This window comes from Dipodomys spectabilis, unplaced genomic scaffold (assembly GCF_019054845.1).
Source record: "Dipodomys spectabilis isolate Male_0828 unplaced genomic scaffold, ASM1905484v1 ptg000273l, whole genome shotgun sequence".
Classification (NCBI taxonomy): domain Eukaryota; kingdom Metazoa; phylum Chordata; class Mammalia; order Rodentia; family Heteromyidae; genus Dipodomys; species Dipodomys spectabilis.
The window spans coordinates 4,063,580-4,082,094 of record NW_024870950.1 but is presented as its reverse complement, the minus strand read 5'-3'; the positions used below and the strand labels follow the sequence as shown (position 1 = coordinate 4,082,094).

At 56.9% G+C, this 18,515-nt stretch overlaps 1 protein-coding gene across 4 annotated transcripts in view; it reads right to left on the bottom strand.

Annotated features, from left to right (window-relative positions):
• Bcar1 (BCAR1 scaffold protein, Cas family member) overlaps positions 1-16,775 on the bottom strand; it is a 33,539-nt gene extending 16,764 nt beyond the window's left edge. Inside the window, exon 1 of one of the 4 annotated variants that reach the window (XM_042700773.1) lies at positions 16,688-16,775. Coding sequence is in view for 3 of the 4 variants with exons in the window: in XM_042700770.1 (XP_042556704.1) it covers positions 1,024-1,086 (63 nt within the window). In the remaining variant the exon portion in view is untranslated. Of the gene's footprint in view, positions 1-1,023; positions 1,102-1,882; positions 2,031-15,300; positions 15,422-16,687 lie in introns of those variants that run through there. The other 3 variants (XM_042700772.1, XM_042700771.1, XM_042700770.1) reach the window with 3 other exon arrangements.
• Between the last annotated feature and the right edge of the window lie 1,740 nt (positions 16,776-18,515).

Sequence of the window (18,515 nt, the reverse complement as noted above, 5' to 3'; positions counted from 1 at the left end):
AAAAATTACCAAACCCTGTGATTTCTAGGGTGTTCCATGGAGATGGGCCCTGCCCCTCAATCTTTAGAACTTCTTCCACCCAAGCCTGACTATGGCCCATTTCTTACCTAGTAGTAGGAAGGAGGGGTGTTAGGAAAACAAAACACAACTAGGATCCTCCCAATGCTCAGGACAGGATGGAGAACAGCGTTTCACCTTCATCCATGTCCCTTATCTGACCCGGAGGAAGTGAGGCATGACCAATACCTTCGATGAAGAATGATCACTGCCCTGTGACTGCCATACCCCAAATCTGACTTTCCTATGACCTCTTCCAGGATGCTTCCAGGGAGCTGACCTCCCTTGCTGGACAGCTTGGGCTGAGGAGGAGCTGTCCAGGCCCAGGAGAAAAGAAAGATGGGACTTCCTGAAAGAATAATGGGTGCTAGGAGAGGGCCACAAAGGCCCAGCCTTACAGCCAAAGGGTCCATCAAGTTAACAGTTCCTCAGAGCCCTGGGTTCCTGGCAAGGAGCGAAGACATACATGGAGTAACACATGGAGACCAGGTTCTGGACTCAGTTCAGGAAAACTGTCTCTATGCCTCAGTCTTCTCATCTGCACTCTCCATCTAAGTGCAGTGAGAGGTAGGCTATCTCAGGAGTCTTTTTCCTGGGCAAACAGGAGGCTGCCCTAACCTCAATCCCTTGGCTAGCTAGAGAGATGGTGCGGCCCAACGGAACTCACACTCTCACTCCCAACAACTAGTAATGCCCAGTAATGCCCGAGGCTCCAGTTCTCCTCCCCCTAACTGAAAGTGACTTTCCTGGCAGAACCTGCCATTACCCTGCCCTGCCTCCGCCCAGCTCCAACGGACTCCTTCCTTGCACAGGGCTAGCCAGAGGTAGATGCCAGTGCCAGAAGGTGTGCCAGCACCTACTCCCCAAGGGCGTTCTCACCTACACGCTCCACCTGCACCCAGCCTGATCCTCAGACACATACTTGCTCCTCATCATCCCGCGGAGGGGACGGTGAGGCAACCTCACCTGGCTGAACGTGGCAAGGAACAGATGACGCACAGACGTTCTGTGAAGGAGAGCACGCCACATCAAACTTCAGGTCAGGAGAGCCTCTAGGCTGAACCTTTCCTCGCCACGGGGGTGCGGAAAAAGGAAACCTGCAGCCCTAGGAGATTCTCACCCCCAGCATCCCCGCGGGCCAAACCACCCAGGCTTCCCACCCGCCTGCCTCAGCTTTCCCGACCCGCACAACGCGGCCCTGGATTCCGCCTCAGCAGTGAGCCGCAAGGCGCTGGGCTATGGAAGCCAAACCAGACACCCAGCTCCGGGGGCTGCCGGGCCAGGAGCTTCCCGACGTGCACCCCACATCCCGTCAGTGCGCCACACCCTCCCGCGAGCCAGCGCGCCCAGCGGGGCCGGCGCGGCCCGGGTCCCCCGGCCCCCGGCGCTGGGCCGCCCGGCTGCGCCCCGCTCCCGGAATCCACCGGAATCCAGCGCCGGCGGGCGGGCGGGCGGTGAATCATTCACGCCGACTTCCCCCGCTCAACCCTAACGGGGTACGGGGTACTCGGCCGGCCTCCCCTCGACCCGGGAGGCCCTCGCGACCTCCAGCCACTCTGCACCCCTCCGGTCGGGGACACCGAGGCTCCCAAGGTCACACGCAGCCAGCGGCCCGCGCGGGGGGCAGCGGGCCACCCGCCAGCAACTTTCCCGGATCCAGGAACTTTCCTGTCGTCGCCGAGGAACGCAGTCCCGGCCCGGACGCCCGCGGAGCCTCCGGCAGCCGGCAGTTCCCAGGACCCGCGGGTCCCGCAGGAAATGCCACTCGCTTAACCCTTCCAGCCCGGGTGGGCAGCGGCCGCGCGGGCCCGCCCCATGCACTCACCAGGTAGTTCATGGTGTCTCGCGGCCTGGGGCCTGGCTTCCCGCGGGCGCACACCCGGCCACCCGGGCCGCGCGGACTCGGAGCTCCGAGCGCGCCGTGGCAGCCGGGGCCGCGACTCCCGGTCGGGACGCCTCCGCCGCCCAGAGCCAGTCCCACCGCGCCCCTCCCGCCGCCGCCGCCGTCGCCGAAGCCGGCGGACTGGCCCAGCCAAGCTCCCGGCATGCCCAGCCTCGCGCGTCCATTGGCCGCCGCAGATCCCCATGCAAATGAGCCGCTGTCCGGGGTGCGCGCACACGCACACGCGCACGCGCACACGCCTTGGGACAGCCCCTACCTCAGGGCGGGAGGTCTCCGCCCCGCCGGCAACCGGCCTTCAGCACGGGATATCCCTTTTCCTGCACGCACTCATCGTTTCCCACCGCGGCCGCGAGCGTGCCCCTCTCCGGCCACGCCGAGCCTTCACTTCCACTGCCCTGCAGCTCCCATCTCCCCCACAGAACCCGCTGGCCGCAAGTTGACGTTTGCCTTCCCGCCTGTCAACCCCTCGACTCAGATCTGAATTTAGAGGGGGACCCCTGCGTCAGAAGAAGAACCGCACCACACAGCGGGAAGCCCAGGCGCCCCGAAGCAGTCTCAGTCCCCCGCCCCCATTCTGAGTCAGCCCAGACCAGTCCAGGTCTAAAACTGTTCAGTGTACTCCCTGCACCTGCTCCAACCCGTCTACTTCAGCAATCTGTGTGTGTCTGTGTGTGTGAGAGAGAGCGAGAGAGAGAAAGAGAGAATGAACGTGCGTGCACACGTGTGCATGCACATGTTGAGAATGAGGGAGAAGAAAAAGCCATCCCAGGGAAACTAGACAGTTACCTGGCTCTCCTAAGCCCCCCCCCCCACACACACACAGCTTGCTAAGTTGCAGGTCAGTGACTGCCACCCCAGGCAGCAAATCAGGGCGCCGGAGTTTGAATACAGCCCACACAGGGAAATGCAGGGAGAACTGAACTAGAACCTGCTCCAAACCCTCAACGGTCAGCAATCCTGAGCTCCTTGAGCATTCGTTGTCAGTCAACTTCCAGCACCGGGAAGCAATGGAGGAGACTGGGCTTCACTCAGCAGAGGGCTCCCAGGAATGACCCAGGCTATACACACAAGGCCCACCTACTCAACTCCTCCATTTGACAGGCAGCAGTCACTCGCAGTTCAGTCCTGGGTCAGATGTTTCACGGGGCATGCTCTCTCCCACTCTAGAGGGTCCTTTCTCATCTGCAAAATACAGGACTAGCCAGCACAAACCTTCTGGAAAAATGTTTAGAACAGAGCCTTAGGTCGCAAGTCTCCTGAAAAGCCAGGCATTTGCATTTCCCCCCGACTCTGGCTTAGAAAAAGCACTTGGGTAGTACTCACAGCATGGGGTGAATAAGGAGCTGTGACAACTAGACAATACTTTGTACCCTCCCCAAGATTAGCCCTCCAGGTCACCCTCACACAGTCCACTCCACACTGAAGAAAAGCGCAGCCGGGAACATCTCCTGCTGGTCCCTAGCACTGTATCCTCGCCTACCCCCTTTCCTTTGCCCTCCCAGCCAGCGACCAGCCCTGAGCCTGGAGCGAGTGGCTAGCACGTGAGGCTTCAGGGAACAGGACTGAGCCAAATGATCTATGTACAAGTGTCTGCCTGGGTTGGGGGCTGAGGGAAGTCCTCAACTGTCCCTGGGTCTCTACTTCTGAGAGGAGCAGGGACATAAAAAGGCTGGTGCCCAGTTCCTTCTAGCTCACCAAAAGAGGGCACTACAGAAAGGGGGTCGGTTAGGACCTTGAGAATGGGAGACCTCTCATGAGCAGTTAAAGTGACGCTGGGGGTGGGGCTGCTGTGGGAAGAGGAGGAGGAGGAGGAGGAGGAGGAGGAGGAGGAGGAGGAGGAGGCGGCGGCAGTGGGGGAGGGGAACTGGGCTCAGGCTCAGGCATTTCAAAAATTTGCTCCTTTTCCACTTAAACACCGCTCCCCCCCCCAAGCCTGTGCCTCCTAGAATGGTATTTCCGCTTTGGAAATAAGGCCCCAGAACTGACACCCCACTGTGTTGGGGGGGGGGGAATACCCTCCCAGGCTGGTGGAGGAGGGGCACTCACTAGGATCTGGCTGAGAGAGATCAGGAAGACAAATCCTCACCCCAAGCCAGGCCAGCCTCAGGGCCCGGCAGCTGCCCAGGAGGGCCGACAGGGACGCCAGTGCCCTGGTCCAGCACAGCTTGGGCACTGCGCTGGGCCGGATGCACCTACAGCAATCCTGCGCGATGGGCTCGGCACGGGCCCCATTTTACAGACTAGGAGACAAACCCAGTTCATGGGCCCTTTCCCCATCCCATACCCCCCAGGCACAGGAGGACAGAGCTAGCAGCAGGGGAAGGAGGACCGTGAAGCTGCCAGACCTCAGCCACGCTGGTTACTCTGCAGCAGGAAGGGGACCAGGGACAAGGGACAGTTCAGGCTAAAAGCGAAAGGCCCCTGTCATACTCAGAGCTGAGATGCAAGTCCCTCCTCCCCCAGACAAAACTACACACTCAGCACTGGGAGCTGGCACCTCACCATGCCCCACTGGTGTGGTGAGAAGGGAATGCGGTGTTAGGTGAGTGGGGCCTCAGAAGTGGCTCTGAGGGAGGAAATGGAAGGCTGCCCCAGTCTCAGGAATATAGTGGTCAATTGTGTGTGCCTACAAGCACACACAGGAGTGCAGGTACCCACACAGTATACAGGCATGCACACAGGTGTGCAGGTACACCCGCAGGACTGCAGATACCCACAGAGGTGTGAGGAACACACACAGGAATGCAGGTACCCACAGAGGTGTGCAGGTGTCCACACATGTAGGTGGGTAGGATTGAAGGCACCCACACACAGGTGGGTGCGGGCTATCCACAGTGGGTCTGGCAGAATGGGGAGAAGGCGCAGCTGAAGCCAGGTGGGATAGGAGGGTTGCTGAAGGATGGGAGGAAGCATAACCAAGACAGGAGCACCTGGCTCTCCTGCACAGTTGTCAGTCCTCCCAGGAGTGGCCTGGCACCTCCTACCAGGCTGAGGATGAACTCAGGCTTGCACCTATCCCTGGGGCCTAGCATAGTCATTTACAGTGGGCCATTAAAGTGTCCCCTGCTGCTCCTACTGGACCCTAGGTGGGCAGAAAACCCTGGGGCAGGGCTTGTGCCCTGGGCTTTCTGATTCTGAGCCTCAGCTTCAGTATAGGTCCAGTGCACAACAAAGCTATTCTCTTGTGTGTGTGTGTGTGTGTGTGTGTGCGCGTGCGCGTGCGCGCTAGTACTGGGCCTTGAAGTCAAGGCCTTGAACTCTCACTTGGCCTTTTCCATTCAAAGCTGGCATTCTACCACCTGAGCCACACTTCCACTTCCAGCTTTTTTGCTGGTTAACTGAAGATAAGTCTCTCAGCTTTGTCTGCAAAGGCTGACTTCAAACCTAGATCCTCAGATCTCAGCCTCCTGATCAGGATTATAGGCGTGCCCAACTAGAACTATTCTTTGTTTTTCTTTTGCCAGTCCTGGGGCTTGAACTCAGGGCCTGGGCTCTGTCCCTGAGCCTCTCTGTGTTCAAGGCTAGCGCTCTACCACTTGAGCTACAGCACCACTTCCGGCTTTTTCTGTTTATGAGGTACAAAGGAATTGAACCCAGGGCTTCATGCATGCTAGGCAGGCACTCTACCACTAATCTACATTCCTAGCCCTAGACCTATTCTTGTTTGATGCCCAAAAATGTCCACTACAGCATTTTCAAGAGTAAAAAAGGAGCAGCATAATGTAAATACCCAATCTTGTGGGATTGGTTGGCCTGAACTCTGGGCCTGGGCGCTGTCCCTCAGCTCTTCAGCTCAAGGCTAGCACTCAACCACTTGAGCCACAGTGCCACTTCTGGTTTTTTTCTGCTTATGTGGTACTAAGGAATTGAACCCAGGGCCTCATGCATGCAAGGCAAGCACTCTACCACTGAGCCACCTTCCCAATCCTAAAGGCCATTTTAAAGACCGAAATCATGCAGGAAAGCTACGACTGAGTGGGAAGAGCAGGCATGAGACGCCGGCACACGGCTTCTTCTCCTGAGCAGGCTTTCCAGCAACATGAGGGTGGGCTGGCTGGTCGGCTTGCAGCTGGCTATGGGAGTAGCAGCAGGACAGGATTTCCTGAGGCCGGAGGTAAGTACATGTGGGGACAGGAAGACACCATGTCTCTGGAAGGCCACTGGTGTTGTCATCTGTCTTCTGGGCCATCCACTGAAGTGGCAGCCTCAAAACCTGGGTGAGAATACAGGGCCCCTTGTGGATCCTCCACACTGCCCTGGAAATCAGAATGGAAATACACTACCCAGTTTCAGAGGACAGTGCCTGGGCCAGCTCATACTGCCAGAAAGTGGCAGAGCTCACATCCCTAACTGCCCATCCAGTGACCCAGGCACGCACCCAGAATTTTCTTTTGGGGGGAGAGAGTGACAAGCTACACAGAGCTTTCCCATCAACCTGCTTTCCAAGCCGGAGTGACCAATGAGACAGTTTGTCATCACAGTAGTGACTGAGGAAGGTGGGTGAGCCTTACCACGTAGGGACAAATTCCTCCTGCAGTCATGTCATTCAGCACGACTGATGCCTTAGGCCTATCACCAGAGACTTGGATGGGGTAGGACTGAAGATAGGGCTGCACAGGAAGGAGTTGCCAATGCCCTGAGGAACGCTAGGCACAAACTGACTCAGGTCCCCTGTACCCCAGACCCAGGCCTGGGGCCCAAGAAATCAGTACCCCACACGGCTCCCCCTTCTCCCTTGAGGTGTTTATCTTCAGTTATTTCCATTGGTTTTCCTAGTATGGAAGAGTAGTGCAGAGGCCCCAGCTAAAGGCAAAAAGACACCTAGACCCTAACAGAGGCTCTTGACTCCAGTCAGGATGACACCTAAGGCCTTGTCTTCTCTGCTGACTCTGAGATCAGGTACTCATATCCTTGCCTCTCATCAGCCCTTCAGAACTCCAAGGAGGAGCTGGGCTGGCAGAAGTAAAGGACAAGGAGGGGAGGAATGGGTGGGGTAGAGAGAAAATAAGAAAGACAGAGAGAGAGAGAGAGAGAGAGAGAGAATTCCAGGCCTCAGAGAGAAAGCTCTGTGGCTACCTCTGCTCCAGTCACAGGCTGGGTGGGCAGGGACAGGGCGTGGTCAAGAGGCCTCCCCAGCGAGGCCATATGCTCCTGCCTCTCCCATGGCAACCAGCTCCAGCAGATCAGGCAGAAGGGGGTGACTTCACATGCCATCTGCTGCCCGCCCCTTGGCCATGTCCATAAAACACAGGTGCCTATGCTCAGCGATACACATAGAGGGGCAGAAGAGTACCGCCAGCCTCTGCGAGGGTCTGCAAGTCAGTGCATCAGCGGAGTCTGGGGTCAGCAGGGTCTGGGGCCTGAGGACCCTGGGATGGAGTGCAGGAAAGAGTGGAGAAGAGAAGTTTCCTCCTTGGACAAGAGCATGGCCATCCCACCTGAGCCTGCTCCAGCCTACAGAGTCGGGCTTTGTTTGCCCCAGAAATCCAGGCTAAGGATGAGTTCTCAGACAGGAGCAGGCATTAGTGATTCCAGCTGGCCCTGGGACTGCCAGCCAGTCACTGCACCTCAGTGTGCACAGCTGGTGAAGGCTCAGCTAGCGGCCTGGCCTGGCCTGGCCTGAGGCTGTCAGGTGGCACATGCAGGCTGTACTGCACCAGGGCATCCTGGTGCCCACTGCCAGCAGCACAGCCACGCAGCACTTAGTCACAGTTCAGACCCATCCTGTTGCACACCTCATCCCAGGGCGCAAGTGGGCCCATCTCAGCCTACCTCTGAGCAAGCCCTTCCTCCTCTCCTCATCCTCGGCAAAGACACCCCTTCTTCAGTGCTCCAGAGTCCCTTCCTTCCCCCAAACCTTATCTGATGCTCTAGGACAAAACCTTTGGAGAGTTGTTACCTCTAGATCCACAGTCGATGCTGAGAGTGGACAGGGTCTCTCCCCCACACATGGGGGTGGCTACTTGTGGGGTCCACCTATATCATCCACCCCTACAGAATGCATGTCAGGTGCCCTACCAGAAAACTGCTGTGGGTGTGGGGCACAAACAGGTAATCCTGCCCATCAGCAGTGAGAAGGCCTTGGAGAGGGATAAAGCAGGAGGAGGATGGAGCGGGTGCTGACCTGCAAGGTGCTTAGGGGCTCTCACGTTTGGGGGCTCTCTGAGGTGTGGGGGCTCTCTGAGGAGGTGGCATTTGAGCACAAATGTGAATCTTGCTCAGGCTCTTTATGCAGAAAAACAACACAGACAGGCAAGCAGTGTACAGCTTCTTCCTTCGGTGTGAAGAGCTGGAACAGCAGAGGCCTTAGGGGCCTAGGCACCCAAGGAGTAGCTGACAACTCATCTCCTCTCCTGGTTTCTTAAGAGGTGTTTCTTAAGAGGTTTGGGGCTCCCAGAGTTGAAGTAGAAATAGCCAGGTGTGTCTGCCTGGTAAGGTGTTTAGGTGGAGGGCCAGCCTGTGCAGGGGAGGGAAGGAGGGCAGGATTCCAGGCTCCATCCTCTTTCTCCTCCTGTTTTTTGGAAACATTCCAGCCAGAATCTCTGGGCTAGACAGGAGAAATAGTACGTCAACAGCCTAACCCACTGGGTGCCAGTGGCTCACACCTGTAATCCTAACTACTCAGAAGGCTGAGATCTGAGGATCACAGTTCAAAGCCAGCCTGGGCAGGAAAGGCTCTGGGACTCCATCTCCAATAAACCACCAGAAAACCAGAAGTGGTGCTGTGGTTCAAGTGGTAGAGCGCCAGAGTTCAAGCCAGACAACGACAGAAAAAAAAGAAAAGAAAAAACCCTCATCCAATGACATATTTAACATCTATGTTTCATGATATGTAAAAAACCTACTGCATTAAAGGTCTCAACAGATATAAAGCACAGAAGAAAATGATGAATGGCCATATATACTATTTTGGAATTTAAAACAAAAACCAAAGCAGAAATGAGCACACAACCCACAGGTGCTGCAATTCTAAACCTACCACATTACTCTTTTGCCCTGGCTGTCAGGGAGCTTAAGGTAAAATTTTATTTATTTATTTACTTATTTAGTGCCGCTCCTGGGGTTTGAACTCAGGGCTTGGCCACTGTCTCTGGGCTTTTGTCCTCAAGGCTAGTGCTCTACCACTTGAGCCACAGCTCCTTTTCCAATTTTTTGATGTTTAATTAGAGATAAGAGTCCTGCCCTTGCTAGCTTTGAACCTTGATTCTCAGATCTTAGCCTCCTAAGTAGCTATTGTTATAGACATGAGCCACCAGCACCTGGCTTTTAAGGTTAATATTTTTTTTGTCAGTTATAAGGCTTGAACTCTGGGCTTGGGTGCTGTCCCACAGCTCTTCAACTCAAGGCTCGCACTCTACCACTTGAGCCACAGAGCCACTTCTGGTTTTCTGAGTGGTTTGTTGGAGATAAGAGTCTTACCACCTTTCCTGCCAGGGCTGGCTTGGAACTGCGACCCTCAGATCTCAGCCTCCTGAGTAGCTAGGATTACAGGCGTGAGCCACTGGCTGCAAGCTTAAGGTTAATTTTTTTTTTTTTCTGTCAGTCGTGGGGCTTGAACTCTGGGCCTGGACGCTCTCCCTGCACTCTTCAGCTCAAGGCAAGCACTCTACCTCTTGAGCCACTTCTGGTTTTTCTAGTGGTTTATTGGAGATCAGTCTCATGGACTTTTCTGCCCAGGCTGGCTTTGAACCGTGATCCTCAGATCTCAGCCTCCTAAGTAGCTAGGATTACAGGCATGAGCTATGGGTACCCGGCAAGGTTAAATTTTATGCCTACTTATCCAAGGCTTTCTGAAATATTTTTTCCTTCGCATACGTTACTAAGCTTTCAATCTTTTGATGATCCAAGACTATCCGTATCTTCCACTTCAAATCCTTCTTGGAATTTGGCAAGGATGAAATAACAGATTAGAATTATGGGAAAGCCCTGTTAGCCTCTAAAACTCTCTAGAAAAGAAATTAAGTACTTGTGATTACCTCTCCAGTCAGAGCAGGCATGCTTGTGTACTGAGTCCCTAACCTGTCCCTTTTTGTCTTGGAGAGAGGAAGGCAATGCCCCAGTAAACAATGAATAAGAGTGAGACAAAGAACCAGCCCCGTTTGGCTAGGATGCAAGGAAAGCAAGCAGCTGTGACAAAGCCGCAGCCAGGCATCAAGGCTGGGAGGTGGAGATGCAGAGACGAGCCTTGAGGGCAGGGTGACAAAGCCACATCAAGGCCACAAGCTCCGAGGTGGAGACATGGAGACCAGCCTTGAGGCAGGGTGACAAAGCCACATCAAGGCTTGGAAGCAGTGATGGGGACAGGAGCCTAGAGGCAGGAAAGGGGCACACTGCCTCTGGGCATACCACCTCAGCCCTAGGTGGGAAATCAGAGTTCTGAAGTGCCACCTCCTCCCTCCCTCTGCTCACTGGCACAACCTTGAGCTCCCTCCCTGAAGGGGCCATGATGGCTGATGTGATTGTGGGGTGATGTGGGGCCGGAGCCCAGGCTGCTGCAGGTCATGCCTGAGGACCAGCTGTACCACCCCTGGGGGGGTTATTGCCCCTTGCCCAGCTCTGCTCTGCCCCTGGCCTGCCCAGATCTCCAACTGGCTTGGGATACAGGGGTGTGTGAGGAGTGGCAGCTGATAGCCCCACCAGGCTTAATTGAGGGTGAGGAAGTCCCTTGTCAGGGGCTCACACCTGTAATCCTAGCTACTCAGAAAGGTGAGATCTGAGGATGGAGGTTTGAAACCAGCCTAGGCAGGTCAATATGAGGCTCTTACTTCTAATTAACCATTACAAAAACTGGAAGTGGAGCTGTGGCTCAAATGGAACAGCACAAGACTTGATAAAAAATAAAAATAAAAAAAAGCTCAGTTAACAGTGTCCAGGCCCTGAGTTCAAGTCCTAGGACTGGCACTAAAGAAAAAAAAGAGAGAAAGAGGGGGGAGGAGTGTCAGTCTGTTGCTAGGGCAGGGCCTGGGCGGGCCATCCCATTCCTAAGGCCTTGGTGAGAACCACACACTAACCACGAAGAAAAAGCCACTGGAGAGGCAGGTGGGGCGAGCCTCCGAGGGGCGAGCCGGAGGAGCCCCTCCTTGTCTTGTGCAGGAATCAGGAGAGGGTGGAAAAGGTGACACTCTCACAAGAGCAGCGGCTAGAACCTCTTCCTAGCAGCTTCCCGCACTCCTCACCACCGTCTCCCCAAACTCCAGGCCCACTGCGGAAGACACCCCAGAACCCAGATGAGGGAGCTGAGGCGCACAGTCAGCACTGCTCCAGAGCGCTTGCTCCCCACCTCCGCACAGACCTCCGCACAGACCTCCTGCAGCAGCCGCTGCTGCAGCCGCTGCAGCCGCTGGACTCTCAGCTGGTCAGGAGTCAGCACCTGCCATGCGGGCCTCACCCCCTCAGCAGGTGGCTCAGCAAAAACTGGGAGGCAAGCGGTGGGGGCAGAGGAAGATGGGTCCTGCTCTGAGCAACTCTGCAGTCTCAGGGGGACCTGCCAGCAACCTGATGACCCCATCTTTATTATTTTTTTTCCATGCTAGTCCTGGGGTTTGACCTCAGCTTGAGGTCTCTCTCTCTCTCTCTCTCTCTCTCTCTCTTTTTTTTTGGGGGGGGTGGAGGTTGGTCATGAGGCCTGAACTCAGGACCTGGGCATGGGAGCTGTCCCTGAGCTCTTTTGCTCAAGGCTAGCGCTCTACTACTTTGAGCCACAGCTTCACTTCCAGCTGTTTGGTGGTTAATTGGAGATTATTAATAGTCTCACAGAGTTTCCTGCCTGGGATGGCTTCAAACCGTGATCCTCAGATCTCAGCCTCCTGGAGGTGTTTTGTTTTTATCAGTTGTGAGGCTTGAACTCAGGGCCTGGGCACTATCCCTTGAGCCATTCTGGGCTCAAGGTTAGTGCTCTACCATTTGAGCCACAGTGCCACTTCTGGTTTTTGAGTGGTTAATTGGAGTTAAGAGTCTCCTTTCCCAGCTAGCTTCGAACAAAGGTCCTCAGATCTCAGCCTCCTGATTAGAAGTACGTAGCTATAGAGCACCCAGCTATATTCCTTGTTTGTTTATTTATTTACTTAGGCATTTTGGTGGTACTTAGGCTTGAACTCAAGGCTAAGTGCTTGCTAGGTGTGGCTCACCCCCAGCCCTAACCCTACCTTTAAATGCATAGCCATAGATGGGTGGGGGCGTCCCAGTGCTGTCTGGGTGAGCATGAGCCAGAGTAAGGAAGGCGAGGGGCTGTGGATCAGTTCCTGCAAAGGGAGGGGAGGCAAAGCCAAGGTCCTGTGGCAGGAAGGGAGCTGAGGACTTTGGACTTGGCTACTTTCCCCACCCTATTCTCTGTGTCCTGTCCACTGTGGCCTTTCTGTGAGGCCACAGCTGTCTTGGCTCGCTGTGAGCCTAAGGGCAGCCCTGTGTGGCTCCTTGGCCAGCTCTCCCACTCACAGTATCAGCTGGCCCAAAGCCAGGCACAGAGGGGACCCCAGGATCACTGGTCAAGGTTCAACCAGGTGCACACCCAGTTCACTGATCTCCACTGGCTACTGTGGGGATTGGTCAAGGCTACACTGACCTGGGCAGTCTAGCTGGCACAGGTCTGGGCGAGCTGCTTGGTCTCTGAGCCCAAGTTGCCTGTCTCACAGAGACGTGAACCGAGTTACACATAAGTGAGCCCCTAGGCTGGATCCCCAGCACTAAATCATGCTTGGAAAACCACAAGCAGAGTCTCAACCTCTTAGCAGCCTGGGCCAATAGGCTGAAGCCTTTGCAATTAGAGGCCAACCAAGCTGATGGTCACCTTATGGCTTTGGATTCAGCCAGGCCTGGTTCCACCTCTCTCACTGGCCAGATGACACAGGTCCTCGTTGAGCCTGGGAGGCCCAGCCCATGCCCAGCACTCCAGACAAACTCCACACTGATTGACAAGTACCCCCTTCAAAGGACCCATCCCTCCATGCCAGAGCGCAGCAGGGGCTGGAGGGGCATTCCCACCTCACAGACAGGAAACAAACAACGGAGGAAAGCTGGGCGCTGGCCTCTGGCCTGACCTGCAGCACTGCCAGTATCTTGCCACTCTGCAACACTGCCCCACACCAGAGCTGGCTAGGATCTGAAGTGAGTGACAACCATTTTCAAGCTGGAAGAGACGAGACAGATCAGCTCTGGACAGCCGCCGCCAGAAGTAAGGCAGGTATCAGAGTTGCCCTCTACTAGTTGTTCTCCAGCAATGCCTGAGCACCGCTCTTAGCGTTCAGAAGACGGAAAACAGAAAGCCAGGGGCACCATGGTGCCCTCGTCCCGGCTCCAGACCCTCCAGGGAGTCCCACCCACCTCAACCTGGCTCACCCAGCCTCCTCTCTCCCACTCCCTCTGAAGCATCTTGTAATTTCTGTGGGTCAAAGTGCCTGCGTCAGCTCCGCCCAGGAAAAGCCTGCCCAAATGAATGGGTATGCTTAAAACCCAACCGTGCTCCCCAGCCCCACACAGCAGTCGCCGCTCTGGTTCCAAGAACAAGCATAGACAAGGCAGCTCACCTGGGAAGCTTCCACGGAACCTCTCCAGTACACCAACGCAATTTTCTGCTCCAGAAATGAAGTTCTCCTCCTAGCCCACCACCTGAGACACTACCCAGGGCATCAGGGGAAAGTCCAATGGCCCAGCCACCCTCTGCGGAATGTCTGAGGGTTGTGGCCACAAGCTGAAGCTGGCGGTAGAGACAGACTAGACCCTCCTACTCTCTCTAATTACAGAGGGGGCCACCGAGTGTCATAGAGCTGAGGACAGCAGCCCATGTCACCCCAGACCCCCCATCCAGAGCATTGCACTGACGAGGCAAGCAAACCAAACCAAACACAGACCTCCCAAATAAAGACCCATTCAGACTCTGATGTGGTCGGAGTGTTATTCTGTTTACTGCCGCCCTGGAGACCCTGGCCCTCTAGCAGGCCCAGGGGTCCCCATCTTATCCCCTGGATCAGTGTCCGAAGGGGCAGGGCTGGTGGGGGCCCTGATGCCTCAGGGCCAAAGAAAATCCAACCCAAACCTTTGTAGTAAAGCAGAACACTGGAGAAGAGAGGCTTGGCAGGCATTTTCCCCTCTTTTCTTTCTAGAGATGAGGCAATTATGCTCTGAACCAGAACAGATGGGGGTTGGGGGCCTCACATCCCCCACCGCCTGGAAGCCCTAATTTTTGCATCTGTAACTCGGCATTACGGCTTCTGGAGGCGGGCAGGAGTGAGGATCTTTTAATTCTATAATAACAATGCTTTGCACTTACACAGCATCTCTCCTCCAGTTCGTGACACACACACAGCACGGTAGTTCATTAAGAGGCCACTTGCCCTGCCCTGTCTGTTGTACTGAATGGATGGAGACCCTCAGGTGAGGAGCAGCTCCGGAACCCCAGGCCAGGCCAGGCAGGGCTCTGGCCTGTTGCCCTTCTTGTCAGAGGGAAAAGCCCTTGACTCAGCACAGAAACAATGGCTGCAGGCTAGGCTGCAGAGGGTGGGTGGCTCTTCCGGCAGGACACAGTGTGTGGCCACCCTCCTCAGTCTGTCCATCTGTAAAGCGGGCTGATCTCTTCAGGTCATCAGGCTCACCGGCCAGCAGGAAGGAAGGGAGACCGGGCAGCCCGGGGCCCAAGTGTGGAGCCACTACTCAAGCCTGCTTGCTGGGCTAGGAAGAAGGGGCGTCAAACATCAGAGCAGCCCCCACAGATGGGATGATGGGGAAGCTGCTGGGCAGAGGGCCCTGGGGTTCAGAGAGGGAAGAAAACTTCCAGAAAGTGAGTGGCTCCGTTGGGGGAGGGGGCGCAGTTCCAACAGGTCCCCGCGGTCCCAAGGGAGGGGGCGTCTCTGGGGACCCACAGACCCTGCCCCGGGCCTGGCCACCCAGCTGGGACCCAAGGGCTCGACGGAGCAGCGAGCGGCGGGGATAGTCGAGGGCGCGGCCCCGGCCGCCCAACGCTTACCGGGCGGGGAGTGGGGGGCCGGGGGGACCCCGAGCCGGCCTGGGCCTGGGCTCCCGGGGAGTGACAGGGACCTCCTCCCACTAGGCCTGAGTCCGGGGGAGGGCGGGAAGGGGGGGCAGGGATCCCCCCATACTCAGGACACCAACAAAGACCCAGCCGTGCGGGGGTCCCCCGGGGACGCCCGCCGGGCCCGGCCGGGTCTCCCGGAGGAGGACGGCGGGGCGCCCGGGCCGGCGGGGCCGCCTGGGGGAGCCGCCCCCCAACCTGCGCCCCCGCCGGGGGAAAGCGCGGGGCGCGCACGCAGCCGGGCCTGCGGCGGGCGGCGGGGTGGCAGCCGGGCGGCGGGGCCGGGGTCCCGGGCGGCGGCGGCGGCGGTACTCACCGGCACGGACATCTTGGCCGCCGCTCCCGAGGCCCGGAGGGCAGCTGCGAGGACGGGGCTGGGGGGCGCTCAGGGCTCCGGGCCCGCGGCTCGGGTCGACCCGCGCCGCTCACGGGCCGCGGCGCGGGGGCCCGGCGTTCAGGCAGCGGCGGCGGCGGCGGCGGCCTGCGGGGTTGTGCGCGCTCCCGTGCGCGCTCCCGGCGGCCGGACCGTCCGGCCGCGCCTCCGCGCCGCGCATGCGCCGCCCGCGCCGCCCCTCCCCCTCGCGGCTGCTCCGCCGCGGGCCGCGTTAAAGGCGAGGACCCCGGCCCCCAGCATTTTTCTGTCGGCCCAATGCGGCGGCGGGGAGCTTCTGTGCCCACACTTTGACCGTACACTTCCAGGACCACGTCCGGACACACTGTTACGAGATCCCATCCGCCCCGCCCAGCCGGTTCTGGAAGCCGGAACCCCCCCACCTCCATTCCCCTCTCCCTCCCCCCGAAGCTGCTGGGCGCCGGCCGCGGGGACCTGGCCCAGCCGGGATCCCAGCTCCCTGCGAGCCGGCACGGGCCGGGGCGGGGCTTGGCCAGGCCAGGGGCATCCCAGGTCCCCCGGACCGGGGTCCAGAACACTGTGTCCCCCAGACGGAGAGGGAGCCTAGGGGTTCTCGGTACTCCGCCCCCCCAGCGCTGCCCCGAGCTCCTCCGTCCTCATCCCCACGATGAGCCGCTCCCGACCCCCCCTCCAGCAAACCTGGCTCGTCTTTGGACCTCCTCCCCCACGGGGAGATCTGGCTTTTTGTACTGGCCTCCTGGTAAACCCCCTGGCCCCCAATCCTGGGCCACACACCAGCCCCGTGGCATTTCCCGTTCCCAGCTGGTGCTCTACCGCTTGAGCCAGGGCTTCACCAAGTCTGGCTTTTTGGTGGTTGACTGGGGAATCTGGCATAACTTGGCTTCCAACCGTGATCCTCAGATCTCAGCCTCCTGAGCCACCTGCACCTTCCCTTCTGCACCCCAGTTTCTCCAGCTGTTGCACACTTAACACGGTGTCCAGAACACCATAGAAGCTCCGCACACAGGGAGGAGTATTCATGAGTGCTCACCTGGGGGGGGGGGGCGCTGGGAAATATCTCTGTGGGGTGCAAGTGCTCCTCGGGGGTTCATGGACTTGTGTAATGGTTGATGGTCCAACGTGGCTGGAGAAAGAGGGGCCAGGTGGGCTGGCCTCCCCAGGGTCAGGGCCGGCCTCAGTCCCCCAGACCTTAAAATCCCCCATTTTCAAATTATCCTTGGGCGTTGGTTCATCCTTTGTCCTCCAGGAGTAGATGGGAGTGACAGGGTCTTGAGAAGGGCCTTCACTGTAGCCTGCTTCCAGCACTTTCCACAGGGGCACGCCTCTTAACCTCTGGAGTGGAATTCCCACTTCCGCACCTTAGTGTCCTCAGCCCACTGCCTGGCTAGGTGTTGCTGGAGAGGGCAGACAAGGCCACAGCTACCAGAGGAGGGGGAGGTCGGGGCGACAGCTGCCGCGTCCTCAAAGGGCGCTCTGTGTGTGTCTGGCGCATAGCCCTACCCGTGCCTACCCGCCTGCATCCAGCTGGCACCCGGGCTCCTCGGCGGAGAGCAGCAGCTCAGCCTGGCGCCTGGGCTCCGAGCCACATGCTGCCTGCGGTGCTGACTCCCGGTCCCCTCCTCCCTGCGCCCCAGGCTCCGTCTCCCTTCCTATTCTCCTTTGGTTCTTCTGTGTCCTCACCCACTTCTCTTTTCCCCTCTTCTTGGTGTCCAGCCCAGAACAGAGGGGAATAATGGGCAATGGATTCCCGGGAGGAGTGTGGTTGAGGCCGTGGTACCCCACGCTCAAAGGCTGCTCACTGAACAGCATCCATAATGCATCCCTTGATACAGAGAAGGGAAACCCTGGCATTGTTCCTTTGGTGTGAGGCAGGGATCCCCCCCAACCAGAGAAGCCCCTCAGGGGGCCTACTACAGCTCCCTTACAACCCTAAAGGTGATGGGTGTTTCTCCTGATAGGCCCTGCAGGAAAGAAAGAAAGAAAAAAAAAATCCCAGGATAACTCAGTCCTCAGTCCAGAGTAGCTCAGACCAGAAGCAACTTCGAGGCTGCCCACGAGGCACCAACTCTAGAGAGGGTCGTTGAGGTCTGGCCCTGGCCTTCACACCATTAGTCCCCACTGTGGACCCCACAGAGGTAGGGCTTATTGTTGTTCCTGGCACTGAGAAAGAAAGGAATTTGGGCATGGCTCTTCAGCCTTGTAAATCTAAGCAGAGACTAGCTTCACAGCCAACTGTCTGGATACCTCTGCCCCTCAAGCCTTGCCATGTCTAGAGGAACGCAGGGGTGGAGGTGGCTTCTTTTCTCTTCCCCACCAGGTAATCCCCTGGCCCAGGGGAATGTGGTGAATCTATGGAGGGCCTTTTCTTCCCCTGATGCCAAGTAGCTTTTTTAAATTTCATTTTATTTTAATTGATAATGGAGCTTGAACTCAGGGCCGGGGCTCTGTCCCAGAGCTCTTTTGTTCAAGGCTACAATTCTACCACTTTGAGCCACAGCACCCCTTCTGGTTTTCTGCTGGTTACTTGGAGGTAAGAGTCTCATGACTTTCCTTCCCAGGCTGGGTTTGAATTACAATCTTCAGATCTCAGCCTCCTGAGTAGCTAGGATTGCAGGTGTGAGGCGCCAGTACCTGGTCCTTTGGTCCTTGTAGCAATTTCACATCAGCATGATGTCTTTGTCACCATCAGGGAACCTGTGTGGATCCTGTGTGTGTGTGTGTGTGTGTGTGTGTGTGTGTGTTTGCGCTAGTATTGAGGTTTGAACTCAGAGCTTGGATGCTATCTCTAAGCTTTTTCTGCTTAAGGCCAGTACTCTACAATTACACCTCTACTTCTACCTTTTTTTGGTGGTTAATGGAGATAAGAATCTCAGACCTTCCTGCCTGAACTGGCTTCAAACTATAATCCTTACATCTCAGGCTCCTGAATAACTAGGATTACTGGCAAGAGTGCCCTCTCTGTGATTTTACATTTTTATTAACTAAAAACCCACACTTTATTCAGAATTTTTTTTTGTTGTCCTTACTGGCCTTTTCCTCCTTTGAAACTCAGGTTATTTATTTATTTATTTTTGGTGCTGGTTCTGAGGCTTAAACTCCAGACTGGGGCACTGTCTCTGAGCTTTTTTGCTCAAGGCTAGTGATCTACTACTTGAGCC